Source organism: Xylona heveae, assembly GCF_001619985.1.
Source record: "Xylona heveae TC161 unplaced genomic scaffold L228scaffold_3, whole genome shotgun sequence".
Taxonomy (NCBI): Eukaryota; Fungi; Ascomycota; class Xylonomycetes; order Xylonales; family Xylonaceae; genus Xylona; species Xylona heveae.
The window spans coordinates 642,287-666,337 of NW_017264195.1; the positions used below are offsets into that span (position 1 = coordinate 642,287).

At 48.5% G+C, this 24,051-nt stretch overlaps 7 protein-coding genes across 7 annotated transcripts; 4 read left to right on the forward strand and 3 right to left on the reverse strand.

Annotated features, from left to right (window-relative positions):
• The first annotated feature begins 555 nt into the window (after nucleotides 1-555).
• L228DRAFT_89844 (PLP-dependent transferase) lies at nucleotides 556-2,608 on the forward strand. The gene is made up of 3 exons (XM_018336944.1): nucleotides 556-1,429; nucleotides 1,501-1,907; nucleotides 1,970-2,608. The coding sequence occupies exons 1-3, from the start codon at nucleotides 947-949 to the stop codon at nucleotides 2,472-2,474; spliced, it is 1,395 nt and encodes a 464-aa protein (XP_018189680.1). The 5' UTR covers nucleotides 556-946; the 3' UTR covers nucleotides 2,475-2,608.
• A 2,103-nt stretch (nucleotides 2,609-4,711) lies between these two features.
• Nucleotides 4,712-7,295, forward strand: L228DRAFT_209262 (glycoside hydrolase family 55 protein; the record flags this gene model as incomplete). The annotated part of the gene is made up of 4 exons (XM_018329803.1): nucleotides 4,712-4,988; nucleotides 5,045-5,497; nucleotides 5,557-6,853; nucleotides 6,920-7,295. 4 exons carry the CDS (start codon nucleotides 4,712-4,714, stop codon nucleotides 7,293-7,295), a joined length of 2,403 nt encoding a protein of 800 aa, XP_018189681.1.
• Nucleotides 7,296-8,642: 1,347 nt separating this feature from the next.
• On the reverse strand, nucleotides 8,643-11,032 carry L228DRAFT_281234 (putative metalloreductase; the record flags this gene model as incomplete). The annotated part of the gene is made up of 2 exons (XM_018335875.1): nucleotides 8,643-10,852; nucleotides 10,920-11,032. The coding sequence occupies 2 exons, from the start codon at nucleotides 11,030-11,032 to the stop codon at nucleotides 9,136-9,138; spliced, it is 1,830 nt and encodes a 609-aa protein (XP_018189682.1). The 3' UTR covers nucleotides 8,643-9,135.
• A 2,379-nt stretch (nucleotides 11,033-13,411) lies between these two features.
• On the reverse strand, nucleotides 13,412-15,604 carry L228DRAFT_90143 (S-adenosyl-L-methionine-dependent methyltransferase). The gene is made up of 9 exons (XM_018336945.1): nucleotides 15,229-15,604; nucleotides 15,118-15,158; nucleotides 15,009-15,064; nucleotides 14,898-14,947; nucleotides 14,683-14,820; nucleotides 14,567-14,607; nucleotides 14,363-14,503; nucleotides 13,837-14,262; nucleotides 13,412-13,753 (listed from the first exon to the last, which is right to left on the reverse strand). The coding sequence occupies exons 1-9, from the start codon at nucleotides 15,265-15,267 to the stop codon at nucleotides 13,603-13,605; spliced, it is 1,083 nt and encodes a 360-aa protein (XP_018189683.1). The 5' UTR covers nucleotides 15,268-15,604; the 3' UTR covers nucleotides 13,412-13,602.
• Nucleotides 15,605-15,899: 295 nt separating this feature from the next.
• L228DRAFT_245012 (hypothetical protein) lies at nucleotides 15,900-17,002 on the reverse strand. Its single transcript, XM_018332063.1, has 2 exons — nucleotides 16,289-17,002; nucleotides 15,900-16,229 (listed from the first exon to the last, which is right to left on the reverse strand). The coding sequence occupies exons 1-2, from the start codon at nucleotides 16,619-16,621 to the stop codon at nucleotides 15,921-15,923; spliced, it is 642 nt and encodes a 213-aa protein (XP_018189684.1). The 5' UTR covers nucleotides 16,622-17,002; the 3' UTR covers nucleotides 15,900-15,920.
• A 201-nt stretch (nucleotides 17,003-17,203) lies between these two features.
• L228DRAFT_259389 (ATP synthase mitochondrial F1 complex assembly factor 2) lies at nucleotides 17,204-18,803 on the forward strand. The gene is made up of 2 exons (XM_018334155.1): nucleotides 17,204-17,617; nucleotides 17,681-18,803. Exons 1-2 carry the CDS (start codon nucleotides 17,296-17,298, stop codon nucleotides 18,451-18,453), a joined length of 1,095 nt encoding a protein of 364 aa, XP_018189685.1. The 5' UTR covers nucleotides 17,204-17,295; the 3' UTR covers nucleotides 18,454-18,803.
• A 2,152-nt stretch (nucleotides 18,804-20,955) lies between these two features.
• On the forward strand, nucleotides 20,956-23,970 carry L228DRAFT_90195 (hypothetical protein). Its single transcript, XM_018336946.1, has 3 exons — nucleotides 20,956-22,366; nucleotides 22,417-22,770; nucleotides 22,832-23,970. Exons 1-3 carry the CDS (start codon nucleotides 21,026-21,028, stop codon nucleotides 23,636-23,638), a joined length of 2,502 nt encoding a protein of 833 aa, XP_018189686.1. The 5' UTR covers nucleotides 20,956-21,025; the 3' UTR covers nucleotides 23,639-23,970.
• The last annotated feature ends 81 nt before the right edge of the window (nucleotides 23,971-24,051 follow it).

The following is a 24,051-nucleotide window of genomic DNA, read 5'->3' on the forward strand; positions in this document are numbered from 1 at the left end:
CGAGGCGCAATCTTTTGGCTCAATAAGCGCATTCCAAATGGATGCTCACCCAGATTTCGAATTGAATTATTTGACCCAGCTACAGAAAATACTCAGACATGTTTTGTCCAAATCTGTAATCCTGCTGATTAATTCGAGATTTTTTTTTTTTTTTTTTTTTTAAAAAAAAAAAACATGAGAGGGTAAAAATAATCCTCCATTATAACTTCTGATATCGAAGCTGGATATTGTAGCCGCGTGGCCACCAATTTCAATGACTCCACATTCTTCCAAAAGTATCGCACGTCCTGACGCCACTACATGCCAAAATAGCACATCACTGTCCGCATACGTGGCAGAGCCATTCCTGAGCCAACGGCAGCATTTTCGGTCAATAGCAGGATCTGTGTCAACACCATCATATACTCTATTCCCTTCTTATCACATAACTTTCAGGAAGAAAGTCAAGGATTAATGAAAAAGCCAAACGCATTGGTGTTCTAGGTTCTGAAGATGCAGGCAAATAAAAAAAAAGGTTAAGAGCAATCGGATGTATATCATAGTTAGAAAATATCAAAGGAACCGCGAGAAAACCGTCGACTCTGCATAAGTTATGGGCACGGGCCGGTCCCGACCGTTTTGGGAGCGAGCAGCTCGCTTTCGGGGAAACTTGCCCCTTCCGAGATGCCCGTTCCCGCCAGAGCTTGGGTGTTGTTATCTGGGGAAAGTGAAAACCTCAAGAAGATAAGCATAAATTTTTCGAAAATATGACAGGTGCAAACTTTTCCTGCCAACTCCGAGCTCGGAGATCAACTGGAAAGTGATAACCAACAAAGTGCCGAAGGACTCATTGACTTGAGAAGCGTGGAGCTGTTTAGAGTGGACTCTATCACCATCGATTCTTGACGAAGTCCTAGTCCTCACGACTCAAAAGTTCCACTGCTTGACTGCGACTTCGAACGTCATTATGGTTGCTGCGCAAAAACCACTAATTAACCTTTTGAGAGGCTGGCCGAACCCTAAGCTCCTCCCGGCGCCGCAACTCAAAACTGCCTCGCAGAGCGTTCTTTCAAATCCAGACGTCTTCGTTCCCGGCCTACAGTATGGGCCCGATCCTGGATATGAGCCACTACGAGAGCAAATTGCGTCATGGCTGCACAAATACTATCTACCGCTGGAGCAGATATCTCCAGAGAGAATCTGTATCACCGGTGGCGCTAGCCAAAATCTTGCCTGCATCCTGCAGGTCTTCACCGATCCGGTCTACACTCGCAATATCTGGATGGTGGCTCCAACATATTTTCTAGCCTGCCGCATTTTTGAGGACTCCGGGTTTCATGGTAGACTGCGTGCAGTGCCAGAAGACAAAGGGGGCATTGACTTGGACTTCCTACGAAGGGGCCTGAGAGAGAGCGAAAAACGCGCCGAATTGGAAGGAAACAATGTGCCGGTATGATACTTTGTGTTGTAAACTCAACCACGAAGAAGAGACTTGGTCCGGCTGACAGGGCTCGATACCAGAAATTGAAACCTAATCGACCATGGGCCCGAGTATACCGCCACATTATCTATGCTGTGCCTACGTTTTCCAACCCCTCCTCGATTACAATGAGCCTTCAACATCGCGAGGAGCTCGTCCGTCTTGCACGCGAGTTTGATGCGCTCATCATCACTGACGATGTGTATGACCATCTTCAGTGGGCTGTGTCTGTCTCGGCACATAGCTCGGGCAATCGCGATGCCGACCATGCTATTTTGCCCCGCATTGTAGACGTGGACCGGCGGCTAGAAGGCGGTGCCGAGCGTTCAGGATCACACGGGTTCGGAAATGCCGTCAGTAATGGCAGCTTCAGCAAGATTGTAGCCCCAGGCTCTCGGACGGGCTGGGCAGAGGGCACACCGAAGTTTGCCTTTGGTCTCTCTCAAACGTAAGTACTGCAAGAGCTTGCTACAGTGACAAACCTCGAATGACATCTGACTTGCGGCATAGCGGCTCGAGTAGATCTGGCGGCGCGCCCTCCCAACTCGCTTCAACTTTCATCGCAGACATGCTGGCCTCGGGCGAGCTGCAGAAACATATTCGGAATGTTCTTCGGCCTGCCTACGCTGCACGATACCGTCGAATGCTTCTCGCAATCGAGCGATACCTTCTTCCGCTGGGCGTGACCATGGCTCAGCCCGACCGGGATGTCGTGGGTGGCTACTTCATCTGGTTCGATCTTCCAAACGGATTGGATGCAGATTTGGTAGCTCGCCGTGCTATGGAGATGGAGAACGTGATCATTGCTGAAGGCAGTCTTTTCGAGGTTTCGAACGATGCAAAAGGGGCACGCTTTCCTAGCGCTGTGCGCGTCTGCTTCTCCTGGGAGGAAGAAGACTGCTTGGCCGAGGGTATTGAGAGGCTAGCGAATGTGGTGAGATGCATGTTGAATGGAGAGTGCAGCGACTTTGTCCCATCAGACAACAACGGCAGCTCTAGGGACCAACATCGCTAAAAAAATTCTGGTGGTGGGCGAAAAAGTCTTTTCTTCGAAATGCATAAGGAGCCGTTGAAAAATGGCGAATCCATTCGTTGCGGCCGCAAAACTCACTTTGAGAAAGAGACCACGTAACAATAAGGGATGTGACGGACCCAAATGCCTCACTCTTCAAAGAGGCCTTGTGATCGTCAAGGGTTCTGGAAGACTAATGCGGGGTACCCTTTAAGAGTGCAAGGCGCGCGTTGAATCGGCAACGTGTAAGAGGAAAGTCCGGGTCATGCCCTACCAGTAACGCTTTCCCTGAGGGAGAGAAGAAGTCACGTAGACCCCTCTGGCTTTGAAGATGGAAAGCGATGCAAGGCGGGGAAATCCTGCAAGCCTCGTGGTTGGGTTGAGGATCGTGACTAGGGTAATGCTGGTTTTCATCAGCAGCCGCATGCTGCGAGATGAGCGCCTCATATGGTACTTGAATCGGATCAGATCCAAGTTACGAAGACTTTGATTGTTGGGGCGTGATGGGGCATGACTGCGTAAAGAAATGGAAGTACTCTGAACATGGTTGATACCTGCCGGAGCCTGGAGGCGTCTTCGCTTTTGGGCGGTGAGGAGGGATTTTGCGGCTAAGCTGCCTTGAGGGGCTTTTGCAGGCTTGACCCTTTGCACGCGCCACGCGCCACGGGCCTCGGACCGTTCCTTTGAGGTTGTCACCTTTGGCGCCTCAAACCAAACCCTCAATTCCGTCCTTTAGAACCAAGCTAGCCAATGTATGTCCTAGAGCGCCCTTCGCCGTTTTGGTTGGGTCATGCATAACATCACACCTTGTGCTGATATAATCTTTTGTTTTTCTTTTTCGCTCACCTCTGGATTCTGACCTCGCATCAGTTTCGTTCAAATGCAGTGTCTTTTTTGAAATTTGCATGCCGGTAGTCCAAATAGTCTTGTATAAGCCGAGCGGGCCTGATGATCTGTATCTGACCTCCTAGCGCTGTACATTGCACGACGACATGGACCCTCGTCGCATCTGGGCGCTTGGCTCCTCGGCCTCTCCCGTTGACGAGGCCATTTTTCTCTAACGTGAATGGTCCAACCTCGATTTCGCAGCACGTTTCACTACTCCCTCCCCTTCAGAACATCACCACTTGCTGAAACAACTCGGCTTGAATCCATTCGTCTCCCCCCTCCGACTGCTCAACGTGGGGAGCAAAGACTGTCCTTGCTTAGTGTAAAAATGGTTGGCCATCGAAGATGGACTGAGGCAGATCTGCCTGAGATGTTTACTCTGTAACGATCTCTTTGGTTGACCCACCCACACACTCTCTTTCTTCTGGCCGACAACATCATTTGTTCAATGTTCGTCGAGTAATCTCACGATCTCCTTTCTCATTGTTTCACTCTCACGGGACATCTGTGATCACCGGCTTAGTCTCGTAGCCCTTATCACACGCCATCCCAGAGTCTCGCTAGACCCCAAGGGATCATTCTCGCGTCAATTTTGGATGGCGACTGTGGTCTCGCGGAGCCGCAAATGCGTCCTGAGCTCATGTCCCCTGACCTGAAGCCCCTCAATGAGGGTGTCAAGGGACAGAAGCATGGAGGAGCAGATATCGTGACAAGGAAGCACTTCCGAATGCCTCACGATGAGGTGGCCTTAAGGGAAAAGATTATATATCAGGACGATGGTGCGCAAATTTCATGGAGCAGCGCAGGCCCATCGACAACTACCGCAGTCAGCGGTTCGGAGCGTAACTTCTTATTGTCCTGTGTGAGTAAGACTGGCGCTTCAGATTCTTCACTTTCGTTTCAATTCGACCAACAATGTTTCTTTGCCCGCTATTATTCCCTTCTACTGATACACGTGTCCGCCCTTCCCGCTGCCACAATACATATTCACAGCTCCTTATATTTAATGAATTTCATTTCCTTTGATTCTGTTTTGCAGAAAGATCATCTCACCATCACACTCCCTGTTTTCTACCGCTTCGTTATCTGCTCTTTTCTTCCATTCATTTCCATTGTTGTCCATTCGCTCGCATTTTTGCGTGGTGATTCTTATGCTGAAATATTTTCATTTGCACATTTAATATCTCCATTTATCCTTCACCCACTCTCTTTGTAGTTCTCCTTTCAAACACCTCAACTTGCGTCTTTCTCCAGAAATCACTGTGCAAGGACATTATATCAGTGCTGGCTCACTGACGTACATTTAGCCTCGACAATCCTTTAGATTTGATTTCAGGCAGCACGCCTTCATCATGGCGACGTTCTTTACCATCACTCTTTTCGTGGCACTGCGTTGCCTTTTGTTCTTAACAGGGCCGACACGTCTTGTCGAAGCTCTGCCAGCGGCAGATGTTTCAAACAGTACAGCCAAAGCCTCCACGAATGCTACCACTCATTCCCTTCTTGCTCAAGCAGCTTCCAGCTCGAACTATTGGGTTGCCAATATCCAACGCCAGGGAACTGTCGCTTATTCTGGCGGTTCTTCCTATCCAATTTATCGTAATGTGATGGACTATGGAGCGAAAGGAGGTCTGCTGAAGCCCAGGTGTTTCCTTGCAATGGAACTTGGTACTGACCATTGACAGACGGATCCACTGATGACACCAACGCCATCAACCTCGCCATCAGTACTGGGAATCGCTGCGGCCACGGCTGCGATTCTTCTACTGTCACGCCTGCCATAGTGTATTTCCCGCCCGGAACATATATTGTCAGCTCTCCTATCATCCAGTACTATTATACGCAGTTCATCGGAGATGCTCTCAACATTCCAACCATAAAGGCAGCAGCCACCTTTTCTGGCATTGCTGTGATTGACGCTGACCCATACGACAACACCGGAAATAATTGGTACACGAATCAGAACAATTTCTTCCGTCAAATTCGCAACTTCGTTATCGATCTGACCCAGATGCCACCCTCTAGCGGAGCTGGTATCCATTGGCAGATTGCTCAGGCTACTAGCTTGCAAAATATTAGATTTGAGATGGTTCGCGGCGGCAGCAACAATAAGCAGCAGGGTATTTTCATGGACAATGGTGAGCCAATGTTTCGATCTATTCCCTTTAGAAATAATGAGCGCTAACGTGCCCTACAGGTTCTGGAGGTTTCATGACAGACCTCGTCTTCAATGGCGGAAATTACGGTGCCTTTTTCGGAAACCAGCAATTCACCACCCGCAACCTAACCTTCAATGGTTGCAATACCGCCATCTATCTTAACTGGGACTGGGTGTGGACCATGAAGTCACTCTCAATCAATAATTGTGGTATTGGTATCGACATGACTAGCGGCGGTGCTTCGAATCCTGGTGTTGGTTCCCTTATTGTGCAGGACAGTACATTCACCAACACTCCAATTGGCATTAAGACCGTGTGGGGACCTTCAACCACACCCACTTCTGCTGGAACGCTGGTCATTGATAATGTCGACTTTGTCGGTTCTGGAAGTGCCGTTAGCGATGGTTCGGGCAATACGATTCTTGCCGGCGGTACTCTTATTGCTGAATGGATTCAGGGCAGGAAATATGTCGGAAATGGCAGCGGTAGCAGAATTCAGTCAACTGTATCTGCCCCATCCAAGCCCGGTGTGCTGCTCGACGGCCAAGGGAGATTCTTTGAGCGCTCGAAGCCTCAGTACGAGGAATATTCCGCGGATAGCTTCGTCAGCGTTAAATCTAAGGGTGCAAAGGGAGATGGCACAACGGACGACACAGCTGCCATTCAAGCCGTTTTTGACAGTCTCACAAGCTGCGATATTGTCTACTTTGACCACGGTGCTTATGTCATTTCTAACACTGTCTTTATTCCCGCAAACGTCAAGATTACTGGAGAGATCTGGCCGCTTATTATGGCTCAAGGATCTGCCTTCCAGGATCAGAACAACCCGAAGCCGGTATTCCAGGTCGGCAACCCCGGTGACGTTGGCAGTGTCGAAATTAGCGATTTGATTTTTGAGACTGTTGGCCCTCAACCTGGTGCAATTCTCATGGAATGGAACGTAGCACAATCTTCCCCTGGCTCCGTAGGATTGTGGGATGTCCATTTTCGAATTGGTGGATCTGCTGGAACGGACCTAGAGTCAAACACATGCACAAAGGACCCCAGCGTTATCCAACCAGCCAATCCGTCCTGCATGGCTGCGTTCCTAGCTCTCTACGTTTCTCCAAGCGGAACCATCTATCTTGAAAATAACTGGTTTTGGACCGCGGACCATGAGCTCGACCTTGGCGACCACAGTCAAATCAACGTATTCAATGGCCGTGGTGTCTTGATTGAGTCATCCAATGGGCCTGTTTGGGCATACGGTACCTCATCTGAACATCACCAGCTCTATTGCTACGAGGTCGCCAATGCCAAGAATATCTATCTAGGCGCCATTCAGACCGAGACCCCGTAAGTTTCTTGCTTAAAGGCCGCTTAACATAATGTATCTTGTTTGAGTGCTGACCAAACGCGCAGGTATTATCAATCAAATCCTAACGCTCTGACTCCCTTCACTCCTCAAACCAGCTGGCAGGACCCAACCTTTAGTGACTGTACCGATGATTCATGCCGAAAGTCATGGTCTCTTCGTATCACCGACTCATCAGACGTCTTTGTCTATGGTGCTGGGTTGTACAGTTTCTTCGAGAACTACGATCAGACGTGCTTGCAACCCGAAACTTGCCAGACTAATATCGTCTCGATTGAAGGCAGCAGCTCGGATGTGTGGCTCTTCGCCCTTACCACGATTGCGAGCACCTATATGGTTACTTTGGATGGCACCGGAGTAGTCCTCGGCCTTGACAACAAGGACACTTTTGCTCAGAGCATTGCTGAATACAGTCTTTCTTAAGCTCGCTTCCGGCCTGATCGGAGTGGACGCGCAAACATTCCTTTTCACCATTGTACATAGTCTCTTGTGGAACGGCTCGATGCCGAGATCGAAACATTCGTTGACGGAATGGCCACAACGCTCTTTTACTATGCGCTCGGGAACTTCATATACAGCCACAATCTCTTGATATCCAGCGCACCGTTCCCATCACCTTTTCGGCTTTCCCCAATATCATTCGCTATTGTCTGCATCGACGACGATCATTTCCGGACCGGCCTCCTGCGCCATTGTTATCTTCGTACTCAGCCGGTGTTGCCAATTCTGTTATTTCTTCATGTCATCTATGACAAAAGAGGGGGATTTGAAATGAACGAAATGGCCACAAATGATTATTCACTTGCCCGTCTTTCCTCGCTGCTTTCGCACAGCAAAGCATGCTAGACCTGTTTACTGCATCAATTCAAACCTTTAACCTTTCGAGGAAAGCCACTTCAGCTCCTATAACGCCCACGCTCGACAAGCAACACAGTTTCTCCCGAAAATATTTTCAAGATTACAGTCACGTGGCAGCGTATTCATTCATTGCCTTGGATCGCGATCTGCCAATTTCGCTCCTTGATTGTTTAGCCTTTCCTCAGCTTTCTGCCAACCAAAAGGGAATCGATACGCTCATTTCTTGGCCAGCACAGCAGTAGCATGGCATCACTCTCTTTAGTCAACTTGATGGAATCAAGGTTACGCTTGCTTGTCGGTATCCGAGGTGGATATATGAATTTCACTCATTATCTTGTCCCAAGAATCAGCTCTCATTAGCTTTTTATTTAGCTCAACTTAGTGGTCGTAAGATGTTTATGCGTCTGTGCACAAAGACAAGCGTTTTTTTCTGGAATTGCATCGCGCAGATCTTGGCTCGGATATTCCCTCCTTTTCAAGCTTCGTTCCTTTACGATCTTTGTCACATCCTCACTGCATCAAAGTCTTTTCTCTGACGTGATGTCTTTTCACTTCCTTTCCCTATTTCCCTGTACCTCCTTCTCATGGCAAATCATCAAAGTTGCAAATAAACGTAGGATGCTAGTAGTCGCACCTTGGTTCCTCGAATACATACTAAAGTCTGTGACATGTTTCATTTAAGCCTTTTGCTTCAATTGCAAGACTCTTAGCTTCCAAAGCGATAATGTACCATAGTACACACAGCATAAGAAGCCCTTTTCAGTTTTGCGACTGGCCAGATTGACAGAACCTCAGTGAGACGTTAAGACCACGCCTCCAGGCTTTACATGTAGAAATATCCCACCGTTAGGAACATCTTGCTCTTTGGCTCTTATCATACATATATGATTACACACCGGGTATTACTGCATTAGCTGCTTACAGAACAGATTGAATTGAAATAGGTATTGTTTATTGGAAAAATTGCAACGCCGGTGCTATGCCATGCATCATTCTTGCTCTTGCTTTTGCTTCCTGCCGAAGCACATAAGTAGTTTGGGAGGTTGCAGGAAAGGAAAATAGGCGAAGCCATTCGAAGGCAAAGGAAATAGGAAGAGTAGAAGACTAAAGAGGTATAAGAGAAAAGGAAGCGAAAAGCAGAGAAAGAAAATGAGTGAGACTGAAGAACCGCTACGCCTCCCATGATTTCTGCCAGAAGAAGATTCGAAGCTGACTCAACTTGACTATATGCACGCAAATGTATTGGAAGTTGGATCCTGGGAAGCAAAACAAGGCCGAGAAACGCAAGCAAAGCACAAGTAGCACATTAAAAACCGTCAACCTAAAGAAAAATTGGGGAAAGAGGGGAATAGTAATAATAAAAAAAGAATAACACTCGCTAATCCAGAGATGACATGACGTTATTTTACCATGTAAAACTCTCTTCAAAGAAATCAATCGAACCAACATCAACACGTCGACGCACGGCATTTCGTACACCATCGGCAAAGCTTCCAGGCCCGCAGACAGTTACAGCCATGGCACCCACGCGATCGATAATTTCCTTGTCAACAATGACTTGGGGGTTGGCACGACCAGGGTACATCTGAACAGTGGCAGAAGGGGAAATAACTTCTCGTGGACTGCGGGGCTTCGTGACGAAGAGCAATACCTTGAGCACTTCGCGGCGACCAGGCATTGAGAGAATCTGATCCATCCAGGGTCGTACCCATTCGAGGTGTTCAGTGTGTCGGACAGACCAGACAAGCACGAGCTTGCGCGCTGCCACGGTACCCTCCTCGTAACCTCGCAGCAGGTCTCGGACGTGAGGCACTTGGTGTGTGATGCCGACACCACCGGCAAACATGACGACGGTGCCGTAGCTATGGAGTGATTCGTGACCGCCGTAAGGACCGTCAATAAATCCTGCAATGTGGATTTGGCCCAGAGGCGATGCGGCTGCGCGCTCGTACAGTTTCGCGGTCATTCCGGTGCGCTTGGAGACAACTAGGGAGATGGAGGTGCGGAGGTGACGCGGACGGTCTAGACTTGCTTCAGTGACAGGGAGCTGAGGGCCCTTTTCGTCGTCTTTATCGGTGGTGGGACGGGCGCTGAGATGGTGTTCTGCCCATGCGACCGAAAATGGGTGGGACATCCAGAGCGAGATCCGGGGGAGATAGACGTAAACGTGTGTTCCAGGACGGACGTCGCATCGTCGAGGAAGATCAAAGGTGACCCGGCATGCTTCACCAGGGAGCGCCTCAACAGTCACCGCAGTTCGGTCCTTTCGGGAAAAATTGTTCCAAAGCATGCAACCGTAGCGAGTGACACGATCGAGCACCCAGACGCAGATGATGGCCACTACATAGGGAAATTGTGGGAGACCGGCCATATGCAGATGCACGTAGACACCGGCAAAGGCCAAATATGCGAGGACCGTATGCAGGTGGACAAAGACTTCATAGAAGGCGTGCCGAATGGGCGAAGGCGAGTGGAGCGCTAAAAAGATCATGGCGAGCGTGCCCACGGCTCCCCAGCCATAGAATGCCTGCCCACGAAGACAGTCCCCTATTCCAGACCATCCCAGCGCATGAATTGTATTTGCTGCCCATGCTAGCGTGTGAACAACACTCTCAATAACGACAAGCCGACCAAGCCATCGATGGAATAGGTTGTATGTGTCAAAGCTGACCTTCAGCATAGAAATCAGAGGATTGTTTCTCCCCGCCAAGATGAAAAGCGGAATCATGTTAATGACAGCGAGGACACCGCTCCGGCCGCGAAGATCGGCCAGAACAGCGGAGATGTCCAGCTCAGAGTAGTCAAGAATGAGACAATATGCGACATTGCTGAGCAAATACACACCTAAAAGCAGCGTATGGAAGCGTGAAGGCAATGTACCCATGTTGATCGCTGATGAGAGCATCCATTCCCGATTATGACGATTTTTCCACAGAGGCGCATATAGCAAGTGTCTCTTTACCCTTGGCCAGAAGCTTCCGCTATTTTGAGCCCAGAATTGTTGCCTCTCTCCATCTGCAGCGAGGGTGAAGAGGTGTCTTAGATGAGCATTGGCCATCTGCACAATTCTCAAGACTAATATTACAACACAAACTAGACCAAGAGTTGACCACGAAACGTGTCTGTGGTCATAAAGCCGTTAGCTGATCTGCTCAACAATCATTGCGATGGGAAAAGGGGTCAACATACGTGAGAATGACATTGGTCGGTTGGTCTACTCCAGCAAGACCATGCATATAATCGACAGCAGGAAGGAAAGTATCTGAGGCGGCAGCTTCCATGGTTGTCGTTGCTGCTGCCATTCTTGGTGCAATCGTAGCAGTTCCATTTTCTATGGCGGCGGCCCCGCGCCGCATCAGATGCGTATGTACAAGATGATGATGGTTCATTGCGACCAGCGCTATGCTCTGTCGTTGAGATATCGGTTCAGATTTGAACGAATGACTGTCGAACTTTTCGAAAGATACCGATGCCTGGACATCCGACAGAAGAGGGAGATTGAAATTTATTGGTGTTTGGAAATGAGAAAACCGAAAGATAACGACAGCAGTCGGAAAGAAATAACCGTTGACGGGTCGTTGAGCTGCTGGCTTTGTGCTCAGCCAGAAAACAAAGAGAAGGTGAACAAGACGACAATGCAATTATATCGAAGACGGCCAGGCTAGTTCATTGTATTTTGGTGAACAATGGATGCCTATGGGAGGGTGTGGCTTGAATGGACTCGACGCAGTCGAGCGTAGATAGACAATTAATTGCCAGAGGAATGATATCAAAAGACCTCGATGAAATGTGGTGCAAACGAGCGTATGTTCACAATGGATGCCAGCGCGAAATTCACTTTGAATAAGTTGAAGGTTGAGGCGTGAATATGCTTATGTGAGGATTGCAAGTTTCGGAAACGACTGAAGGAGGGCCTTTGACATCCAATGCAATCCAAGATCTGGGCGGTGGACAAAGTCAGTGAAGGATGAGTCTGCTGAGGTCCCTCTTTGTGTGGGAAATTGCAATCTACGCTTGGGCCAAGGAGACTAGGTGGCCAGCGGCGCTTGGCGAACTGAACGACAGATGAACAACGGGCCCAAAAAACGATGCTACGGATTATGTAGAGAAAAACATGACATGAAAGACAATCAGATGGAGAAAACAAGCATATAAATTTCCAAGTAAAGCGACATTACGCAAATCAGAGTCGCCTGTTGCAATGCGCGCGAAAAAGCTGCGGTTCAGAACCTGTAGTCAAGCAGCAGAATTAGGACCTTGAGCCACCCCGGATTCATCTTCATCTCGCGACCACAGGTTGCCGGGCGCGTGTGGCTCGCTGAGTGGAGACATTTCGCCAAGCAGGACACGAGCGAGTGAGTCTTTCGAGTGGCCCTGGCCATGGTTTCCCCTGAATGTTTGATGTCGATATTGCCTGTTGAAGAAAGGGATCAGCATGGCCAAGATCGCTTCCACGAAACGGAAAGCAGAAGCGCCACAGCATGGGGAAGCTTTGTTTGGTTTACCAGTACTCTATCATTTCCCATGGCGCCGCCATCTGTAACCGTTCATGGTGTGGGCAAGTGATTGGGCCATGGACGGCCGGGCCCCCCTCTCCCGGGGCAGCTACCCGCCTAGAGCAATCGTATCTGGTAACGTACCGGAGTATCCATTATGTTATGTACGGAGTTGTTGCCACAACCGCCTCGGTCATACCTCAAACGCCCGACTTTCTCCCTTTGAACTCTCCGTCAACGATCCCTGAGATGTTGTGGAACCGAAAAGAACTAGCCCTCGTAGGGGGAGACCTGGCACGTTGCGGAAGCCCACAGTTTAAGAGTGAAACATCTTCAACCGAACCACTAGATCACGATATTTCCAGAGGTAAGTTATCACTCATTTCGAATGTATGTCGGTCCCACATGTCATGAATTTTTGATACAATAGAGCCACCAGTGCATCAAGATGAAAATTTTAATAATTTAATATTCGTCTGGTCGGATAAAAATGACCTGGAAAATTGGGGAAAGCCTTACCAATATATGGCATGAAGTCCGATCATTCCGAATTGAGTAAACCCCCCTGAGCTAACCAATTTACAATTGCGCTCGCGTGCGGCTTTACCGACATCTCGCCTCCTTCCGGGCAGAAAGCCTTCCGGCGCCAAAGTCCTTCCGAGGGTTCCAAACCTTTTGGAGCTTTAGCCTACTAACAGAGCAATTATCTCAAACCACCTTTCGTATGATTCTTTGTTCTGTCGACTTATAACTCCTCTTCGTCGATTGAATGGTTATGTTAGCGCTGTTCGATGATCCAAGAGCACAGCGTACGACAAAGGTATCTCTTTCGCCCGCATCATCCAAGGATTTCGTTGGCCTTCTATCCTTCGCACTTGGGGTTAAAGACTCTGCCGGCATTATTGGGCTGATTTATGATTTGACTCTTGGAGCTCTGAGTTGCAATTCTTTTCATTTAGGATTCACTGACTGGAAGTTGGTTTTGAGTTTGTGACACGTGCACGGTTAATATCGTGTACCTGCTCTGCCAAAGGGCCGGTCGGATAGATCAGCCCGAAGGTGAATACATATATTTTATGAGCTGCGGTGACAGGCATTCCGCAAAGACAAGATGTAGCAACTTCTCACTTATTTTGTCTTTGGCTGGTAAATTACTCAACTTAAGATCATACCTGGACCGTTTAATCCTGGCCCCTCTCTGTGCTATAATCAAGGTTTCTACTAAAACGTTGGGAATTGATCGGTCACACCAGTCGCAGACCCCATCTTCAATGGATTAAACTTTGCTCCAAAATCTTCCATAATTTTGTAATGAAGTTATTAAATCTTCGTCTCCAAAGCCGCGACCTGCCTAAAAGGTGAAAAGATTCAGGTGTTTAGCGGAGGCGCAGAGCAAAGTATGCAGCTGTCGCACCCAGAACAACACCAATGGCGAGGCTGCCTGTCACCAGCGTATGGAGGGTAGAAGTCAAGCCAGGTACGGGTTGAGACGCGGGGCGCCTTGGGTTTGTACCATGAACAACGTGCCTGGTAAACAAGAGATTTGAGCACATTCCCCACCTTCAGATGGCCGGATATCACGGGACAAATTACTGAGATTATTCACTTACATTCTAATGTACTGATGAATATTTGGATTCACAACCTCTTCTTTGACTTGTCTCACAAGCTCTCTTACTTGCTCAGGCGCCCAGCCAAAGGTGCCTGTTAGAGGTCGCATGGCCCAGCCTTCTAGGCCGCTTAGAACATTTCGATGATGCATCATCCCTATGAACTGATGAAAATCATCGTCGCCAACCAATGGCTTTTGGGGACATTTGTTAATGCGCTCATAGACATCAACAAAGCCAGCCTCCATGACAAGGCCTCGAATACGCGGACCCATGTGTACCTCCCGGCCGCGTTTAGCTGCTGCCTCGAATAGGAGTTTCATATAGCGTGGATAGGCTTGGTCCGGTGTGACTGTGCCATCATCGGAGAGAATTTCGCACAGCGCAAGTTCGAGGAGCTCAACTTTCCCGCCGGGTTTGAGATGCCTTAGAAGAGTTAGAAGCCGGAAAGTTGAAAGTTTGACAAATCAAAATTTTCTCGGAAAAGGATGATTATTGGGTGAGAAGATATACTGTGAGATAGAACCTTTTAATCTTTTGTAGCACGCCAGGCCAGTCGGCTATACTTCCATGAAGCATAGCCATGTGGATATAGTCGAAGGATTCCTCTCCGAAAGGCCATTCCTTTTCGACATCATGGACTATGAAATGAACGTTCGGTGGAACACTGCAGATTTAACTTGAGCTGAGTGAGTTGAAAGGACATGACATACTGGTCTGCTTAACTCACTCTTTCTTCGGCTGGATTGCTGCAATGTCCGTAGCGTAGATCTTGAGCAACGATATTTAGACTGAATACTTCCACATAGACCACCGTGCAAAGAAGCATCGAACTGGCTGCTTTACCTCAGCTGAAGGGTATTCTCTACCCATATAAATGGGCCAAATCCCTGTGCCGGTGCCTATATCAAGCACTCTTGTTGGAGGCTCTGACAAAGGAGCTAGATGCAATTTGCCATCATTTTGCAAACGAAAGCAATGAAACTATGTCAACATGTCAGAAAGGGGATCCGTCAAGGTCTATAATAAATTCAATTCCGCCAAGAAAGAGTGGTATTAACCTGCATGTTCAATCTTTGAATTTCCGGCTCATCATTTGGGATCCAGTAATCTAGCGGCCAGTCAGAACATGCGGCAGCGCAACAAGAAATGGTCCCTTCAAAGCTGTATACCTCCCAAACTCTTGCTATGGTATCGCCGCTCATTTTCATACTCAAAGTCGAGATCGCTAGAATCACATTCAGTCAAACGGTCTTGAATTCTCTTGTTGCGGACCATTACCTTTCTTCGATCTTGCTGAGAGCGACGCCCAAGGTCTGGACCTGAAAGATACCATGGATCAACTAGATTTCCAACTATCCTCCCCTTTCAAGAAACTTTCGGCTCAACTACCTTTTTGTTCCCCATGATATGGCTCAAACCTCGCTGCATAGGATAAAAGACGTCGGCAACTTTAGATGAGGGCTATGAAATAGGTCCGGTAAAGAATCCATCCCCCGATAAGGGGTCCATGGTAAGCATGATCATCATAGCGAACAGCTGACACTGGCATCCTGCTAATGCTAACGGGCTGACGCACAGGCCATTGCGCCTGAGCACGAGAAGACGTTGCATGATGATAAAGGCTCTAGGTAACCTTCGTGTCTCAGTTCGGAAAATTAGCGACTCTTATGCCGAAACCTCTTGTGGCTGGGATTCCGTGAGAAGCATAAGAGCCGGACTTTGCTTTCACCAAGTTGATTTGGTCAGACCTAGTATTTAAGATTATGTTAGGCATGTCCCTTCGACCAGTCCAAGTAACAGTCCGTAACCGACAGCAGGACGGTGTCCAAGGGCGGGCAGGTATTTGAACCAGATTTTTGCCTCTGAGTTCTCGTAAAAATGCGCTCTAAGCAAGCAGTATTTAATACGCAAAATGGAAATAAATAGGAAATAAAGGGACAGCCATTAAAATTTATTGATCATCAATAATTTGATAAACCGACATACCACTGATTTTGCATCAATATAGAAATATCGTGATACAAATAAGTTTGAAGAACTGCAATCTTGAATTTTGCGTTGCCTTGGGAAAATGATCGAACTCAAAAATTCTTTTCAGGAGCATGTTCCTCAGCAGCTCCGGTACCATATTTTTTAACCGGCTCCTTCGCAGCACCCTTGTCGGCCGCAAATACCTCAACTTCTTTGCTGTCCATGTGCTTTGCTACCTGGTCAGCTTGCCATTTCTTGAAACTGAAACCCAGACCTTCGTGCGAATAATCCTTGTCATTGGCCTGATCTTTATGATATTTAACCTGGATGAACTCCGAATCTACGGTGGCAGGGTCAAGAGAGAGCGATACAAGGGCGTTGATGGTGGCAGTTTTTGGGATTAGTCTAAACGTCCACGACTAGAGCGAGAAGATTAGGGTATGCGCAGAATCTCAAATTGACATACAGCTATAGATACCTGTTCATTCTTAAACTGAATGAGATCCCGCTCATTCTTAACAACCTCGTAACCTTCGTTTTTGCTCTCATTGAAAAGCTTCGGCAGGGCGAACCACTGTCCGGCCATCTTGTATCGGTCATTGGCATACACAAATTGATCATCATATACGCAGTCAGGAGTATATCTTTTGACGCGCTCGATGGTTGGCTGGCAGCTGTAAAGGGCTATAATATCGTCTAAAAGCCTCTGTCGAGCCAGATCCAACGGCAGAGACTTTGATGGGTCGGGCTTCCAGTCCGCTGTGCCGGAAGTTTGACGCACTTCGAATTGTTCTCCTGGTTTAGAAGACATTGTTCTGACCGAGAGAAACTTTTTTGAATTACAATGTCCAGACTGTTCTCTTAAGCAATGGATGAGTAAACAAGGTACGCTGAAGACCGGAAGCGGAAGGACCACAGATTTGAAGAATGGCGTTTGAAGTTTGCAGAGCACGGAAAATAGCATGATCTCTTGTATTGGAAAAACTTCTCTGTTCCTTTGTATTTAAAGATAAAAGTGAAGTCTCGCAAGAAATTCCGCCATGTTGTCTCGACCAGATATTCTGACGTAGTCTATGACGATTACGCCGTATCATGATCTCATTGAGGCTGCAAAACGAGGCGACGTTTCAGAAGAATTACTTCTGAGTTGACTTCGCTTAAGGAAACCAAAAGAGTTGCACATGTTTTCTTTGCGAATCGTATTGACGATATATGCTGTCATCGACACGGTGTAGATAGCTACAAAGGGTCTGTGGAACATTGTTCTGGATTAACTTTTGTGGGGAAAATATGGGTTTTCTCGGTGTTCAAGCCGGGGTCGGCTTTTCTAGTCCCGCCCTTCCAACTAATCGCCAAATCTCTCCTGGAAAATTTCCATATCGAGTTAAGAAAGGTTCTTTGGCCATCATCGTTAATGGATGACCCCGACGGGAGGCGTCAAGCATTGAACGTGACTGGCACTAACATTCCAATCCAGTCTCGAAAATGAAGCCATCATCAATGCTTACCGCATCATCGCTGCGATGCTTGACATACCGCATTGCTCCTCGTCCGCGAGGATTTCCAAGGACGCAATGCATCCACACCAGTTCCTCCAAGCCAGCCACTCCACTTCCCATCACCGCACATGGCCCTCCGCCAAAAGCTCCATCACCTACGCCGTATAATGGCACGGAAAGATTGGCACGAAGACAACAGCAAGCTGCGATATTAGAGCAAAGCCAAAATTTGCGCGCCACACAGTCAAAACCTAGCAGTGCGCTCCGCAAAAGATTCTGGAAACATGTCTCCGTTCGGGAGACCGAGGGTACGTTGCAGGGACTTTCGTTCTCTTTGATTCCTGAAATAATCCTGCTGATTATCATTTTAGAGGGTTTGCAAGTACTTCTTGACACCAGACCAGTCCGGACTCCTTCCAAATCGATTCTTACGCTTCCACACTCAAAGTCGCAACTGGCATCTGCAATTGCCTTAGAGTGGGATCTGCTGATCTCTGCTCAACAAGCTCTGAAACACCACTTCATTCCACTAACTTCTCTCACTGCGCGAGCGAATGATATTCGACATGATGACACGCAAGGCGATTCGAAGATCCGTCAAGATATTGTAACAATGGTCATGAAGTACTTGGATACCGACACTTTGCTGTGTTGGGCACCTGAATCTACTCACGCACAAGAGCCTGGCGCAGAGAGCTTAAGAGATATCCAAGCTCGTGTTGCCAAACCTATCATAGCATTTCTTACTTCCCGAGTCTGGCCAGGCGTAGAGATCAAGCCGATTCTCGACTCGGAAAGCATTTTACCAACTCCACAGCCCCAAGCTACACAGGATGTCATTCGAGGGTGGATCACGGGCCTTTCGGCTTTCGACCTGGCTGGTCTTGAGAGAGGAGTACTTGCGAGCAAGAGTCTGCTCGTGGCGGTCAGGCTCTTGGTCGAATGGAGTGAAGGGTTTCGGCAATTGCCCAAGACGCAGGATCAGCGATTCGGCATTGAAGAGGCCGCTGAAGCGTCGAGTCTTGAAGTCACTTGGCAGACAAATATGTGGGGTGAGGTCGAGGACACACACGATGTGGACAAAGAGGATTTGCGACGGCAATTGGGCAGTGTTGTACTTCTGGTTAGTGGGGAGGAGAAGTGATGATTTCCTACTAAATTGCCTTCGGACCGGGACAATCGCCTGTCATTTTTTTTTTTCGTCTTTGAGCACATATAGAGGGAAATTTCAACAGGAGAATTCTATCTGTGGTCCAAACTTGCCGCCGATGAATTTCACTACCCGTTCAGCGTTGATGGAATCACTCACCCTCCATCATAAGGTCTAATGGGTCATTGGCTTTTCTTGGCGCTCGATCTGTTTCTTGTGCAGAATGCTCCATCTGATGGCGCCCACATATATAATGCGTATACAATGTACCTATATTGACGACAGTTTCTCTGCATTCTAATGCAAAGCTTCAACCGTCCACTTGTGAAAGTCATCTTCCAGGGATTCAAAATGCAGCAGTAGCGATGCCAAGTATCACAGCTTTTGTCCGGGTAATCGTCGGTTGACAATGTGACCGCGCCTTTTTGGGTAGATAGCTCAGCTTATGTTAACTTACTCTGGTAATGAGCTGGACCAGACAAATTGAGCGAATTGCTTAACATAAGGTGCCTAACTCCTGACCGTCTCTGATAAAATACAAACCCGATGGATAAATCATGTTACTGGGGACAAAGTTTCGTGCATGCCTGCGAGGAAAGAAATCTCTGACTAGATTCGTCTTGCACATTGCAGTCTTCCCGTGTCTTATCCGGCAGAGACGGGAGATGCGGCACGAAGATTACAAAAAGCACAAGAGGCGAAGAAGTCGCTGACGGCAAGATCGCTTATAGCCCATTGGATGCCCGAGTACAGAGTAGTAAATAACTTAATCTATCCCCATCCAGCGGGAAATCTAAAATACGTCAACCGTTCTTGACCCCAGCTTTTCTGATACAATTGATTCACTTTCCTCGAGCTACTGGATTGTTATCGTTCGTTGGTTATCTGACTCTTGCCTTTGCAAATATAAATATCCCCGATTGAACTCGATTACAAGTAGGACTGCGGCCAGTCCCAGTGGCTTTGTACGAAAAGAGCATGGAGGGGTGAGTTTTGAGTGGGGTATCCCACGGTGACACAACCGCATGCGAACGCCTCGTCTTGCTTTGCTGCTGCTGCTCCCACTGCTGCTTTTTATCGCTTTTCCGATGGCTCATCGTCTCCGACATACCTTAAGCTCCGCATATTATACCTCCATATCTATTAACTTGTGATTTTGTCATTAACAGGCATAAGCGCTCCAAGTCCCAGCTCGCCTTGTCCTTGCTGACGCGGGATAAGAGCAAGCGCGAGGACAAGCTCTCGGAATCGGCGCCTGGAACTCCTCCACCGGAATCCGCTTCTACGGTGTCGCTCGTCCAGACTCCTACATCAGCTTCCTCCGCAACCGCGATATCGGCGCCGCTCTCACAACAGATTAGCCCCATGCAATCCTCGCGGCAAAAGCAACGTTTATCAAACACTGCCCCGACAGCCCCCAATGGATCTTCTACCAGCGTGGAGAGCACCAGTGGGCAACCAGGCACCTCAGTGCCAGGGCGAACAATGTCAATCGAGCAGTCAGTGAGAATGTTCCGCCTATTTGAGGCCTTGAGAAGTGGAGATACTACAGCTATAGGCAAGGCGATCAAAGACACCTCAAGCATCAGCGAAGAAGATGCCCAGGATGTAGCTACTGGCACCGTCACCTCCAACGGGCTAGAAGGAACAACTCTGCTCCATCTTGCCATTCAATGCGCTGATTCGCAGGTGATCGAGTACATTCTGTCAACGGGCGCTTCCTTCCCCGGTGTGGCAATCAACGTTAATGCTCGCGATCGTGATGGAAATACCCCTCTTCATCTGGCCGCGCTGCTTGGTCGATCTGCCATCGTTCAACTTTTACTGGCGCAAAGTGGTATAAATGACTCTCTTCGAAACTATCAAGGCCGGCTTCCTTTGGACCTGGCAAAAACTCCGGATATCTTCCAGCAACTGCAACTAGCTCGGTCTCTTTTTATTGATGCCAAGGTCAGGGAAATACAAGGCTTGGTTGCCAACGGTGACTATGAGGCATTGGAAAACCTTCTCGAAGAATCACGCGTGCAGATGGTGCTCGACGTAAATGGCGCCGAGCTCGCCACAGATCCCTCCACAGTCCAAACTGGTGGTACGCTCCTCCACGAAGCGGCAAGGAAGAAGGATACGCAATTGATCCAGCTTTTGCTTCTTCATGGAGCTGATCCCTTCCGCCGCGACAGGAAGGGGAAGCTTCCGCAAGACGTGACCAAGGATGACCGGACGCGCAGCATCCTCAAGAAATCGCCCGCCGCTGCGGCTGCGCAACGCGGTATTCAGGAAAAGGCCGTGTTGGGTAATGCACCTCCTGGAGCTCCTGCATTCCCGGCGCCCGGGGAGAATGTGGTGGCCAGTAAGGAAGCCCGAGAGATGAAGGGCTATCTAAAGAAATGGACAAACTACACGACTGGCTATAAGCTTCGATGGTTTGTCCTAGAAGACGGCGTTCTCAGTTATTACAAACATCAAGGTACAACCCCTTTGTATTGAATGTTTATTTGTGAAAATCAATGCCACTTAACACTTCTGTATAGATGATGCCGGCTCTGCTTGTCGCGGTGCAATCAATATGCGGATTGCGCGACTATATATGGATCCTCAGGACAAATTGAGGTTCGAAATTCAGGGCAAGTCCTCTGTAAAGTATCACCTCAAAGCAAATCATGTAGTAGAAGCCAAGCGGTGGTTCTGGGCGCTCAATAACGCCATTCAATGGTCCAAAGATGAAGCGCGGGAGGAGGAGAAGAAACAGCATAGGGATTCGGAAGTGCTTCGCCAAGCCCAGGCAGAGCAGGCGGGGAAGAGCCAACACCGAGAAAGCGACAGCACGAGCATCGCCAGCAGTAAGCTTGGCAAGACTTTGACTCCTACTGGGGCGATTAGCGTCCCTGGCGCCGGCGGGTCTCGTTCCACCTTGGTAGCCTCCAGCTTCGGCCCAGAAAGTATCATAGAAGAAGATGAGAGCGCTGTTGTTGGTTCGTATGATCCAAGCATCATAGCAAATGATCTTGGCAAAACCATCAGCAACGCCGAGACTGCCAATATTGAGGGTGACATGGACGATGAGGAAGATTATGGAGATGATCCAAGCATCAATGATCTGCAGACCACGAACAAAGATGCCTTCAATATTACCGCACAGTCTGCAAATTTGCAGTTGGACCTTTTGTCTCAAGTCTCCGCTGCTCTCCAAACCGAAAAGTCGCGAAATTCTTCGCTCTCTATTTCCGATCCATCGGTTGTCAAGGCTTTACTTTCCTATGACTCTGCGCTTGTCAGTCTGAAGGGCTTGATTGGTGACCTCTTGAAGATGTCAAGGGACCGAGATGCTTATTGGCAATACCGCCTAGATCGCGAGGCTGATATTCGAAGGTTCTGGGAAGAAAACATGGCTCGCATAGCCAAGGAACAAGAAGTTTTGCAGGAGCGCATCGGCGAGTCGGAAGACAAGCGCAGGCGCACAAAGCGAGCCCTGAAGGAGGCACTTGGCAGCGCAGCCCCTTCTGCCGCAATTAGCCGTAGAGGGAGCGGCGAAATTCCAAGGGAGACTCCCAGCATATCAGAAGCTCTGGAGCAGGTTCCAGTTGATAAGGAGGGCGCAGCCCCGCTGCGGAGGAAATCAATCTCTGCGACCAAGCGGCGGTCTACAATTGTTGATTTGAGCAATATCTCCCCATCAGACTCTGAAGATGACGACGATGAGTTTTTCGATGCGTTGGATGCTGGCGAAGTTGAGGTTCTTGATAAGTTGCCCACAATTCCTGCTGAGAGTCGACCACACGAGGAAGGCCTGGTTGTCAGCCGTGAGGCCAAGAAACAAGAGATCACGCCGTCCTTTCACGGCTATGAAGAGCCATTGAGGAAGAGACTCAAGCTTGACGCTGACAACAGGCCTAAAATTTCTCTTTGGGTGAGTATCGTATGCACCTCGAATGGACCAGAAATCTGACAGTGACATAGGCGATTCTGAAGTCTATGATTGGAAAGGACATGACCAAGATGACGCTGCCTGTATCTTTCAACGAGCCTACTTCTCTGTTACAGCGAGTGGCAGAAGACATGGAATATGCTGACCTCTTGGACACCGCGGCCGAGCGTCTGGACTCTACCGAACGTATGGTTTATGTTGCAGTTTTTGCCGCGAGCGAGTACGCGTCTACAATTGGGCGAGTCGCAAAACCATTTAATCCCCTATTGGGAGAAACGTACGAATACGCCCGACCAGACAAGGGCTACCGTTTCTTCATCGAGCAAGTCAGCCATCACCCTCCTATTGGCGCCGCGTACGCTGAATCACCATCATGGGATTACTATGTGAGTCTTAGCATCATCAATACGATGTCTCTTCAATCATTCATTTCTGACAAATTGATAGGGAGAATCGGCCGTCAAGTCAAAATTCTATGGAAAGTCATTCGACATCAATCCGCTCGGTACTTGGTTTTTGAAGCTTCGGCCAAGTTCTGGGGGCGAGGAGATTTACACCTGGAAAAAGGTCACCTCGAGCGTTGTCGGCATCATCACCGGTAACCCGACTGTCGACAACTACGGACCAATGGAGGTCAAAAATTGGAAAACAGGCGATGTCTGTATCCTGGACTTCAAGCCTCGAGGATGGAAAGCTTCTTCTGCCTATCAAGTGACTGGCAAAGTGACTGGCGCTGATGGAAAGACCCGATGGAGTATTGGCGGCCGATGGAACGACAAGATTTATGCCCGTCTTACTCCTGGTTTTGAAGATGACTTGGATCGGCCCTCATCGGTCTCAGTCCGCAGCCAAGATGCAGGATCAACTCAGGCGTTCTTGGTGTGGCAATGCCATGAGCGTCCAAGCGGCATTCCATTCAACCTAACACCTTTTGTCCTGACCCTGAATGCTCTTCCGGAGAGCCTGCGTCCTGTTCTCGCACCCACAGACACTCGGCTGCGGCCCGATCAGCGCGCCATGGAGGACGGCGAGTACGATTTCGCTGCCGTCGAAAAAAATCGCGTTGAGGAGAAGCAGCGCAAGAAGAGGAGAGAGAGGGAGGCTAGTGGTGAGGATCACAAACCCAGATGGTTCACCAAGGGCAGGTGCGAAATTACAGGTGAACCCTACTGGGTGTTCAATGACCAGTACTGGCGCATGAGAGACGAGGTTGCCAAGGGTGGAAGCTGGGAAAAGGTCGAAGATATCTTTTAACACTTTCCATTCTTGCTTTACACTATTCTCTACCTGAATCTCCCATTTCCTTTTAGTCCCTTTCGTTCCATTGCTATTTAATTGGCCTACAGGGCCAAAACCGATACCAGATTGTCATTGCGAGGCTATGTTGCTATACTCACCAAGTCACAACGCGATAATTGACCGCTTTATTTCAAGCGTTCGAGAGCAGGGAAAATTGTTTTTCTTTTTTCAAAGTAAATATCTTTATTTTTCGATACTCTACCTTTCTATTTTTTAATTCTTAGTCCCCGCTTAACTTGGCCTGCCACTCTACTTTAGTATAGCATGATTAGCTCATGTATAGGAACAGCGTATGCTACGCATCTTGTATTCCTTAAGCAAAGATACTTGCTGAAGAAGTGCGTTTGGTGAATTGCACGTGCCCTGGA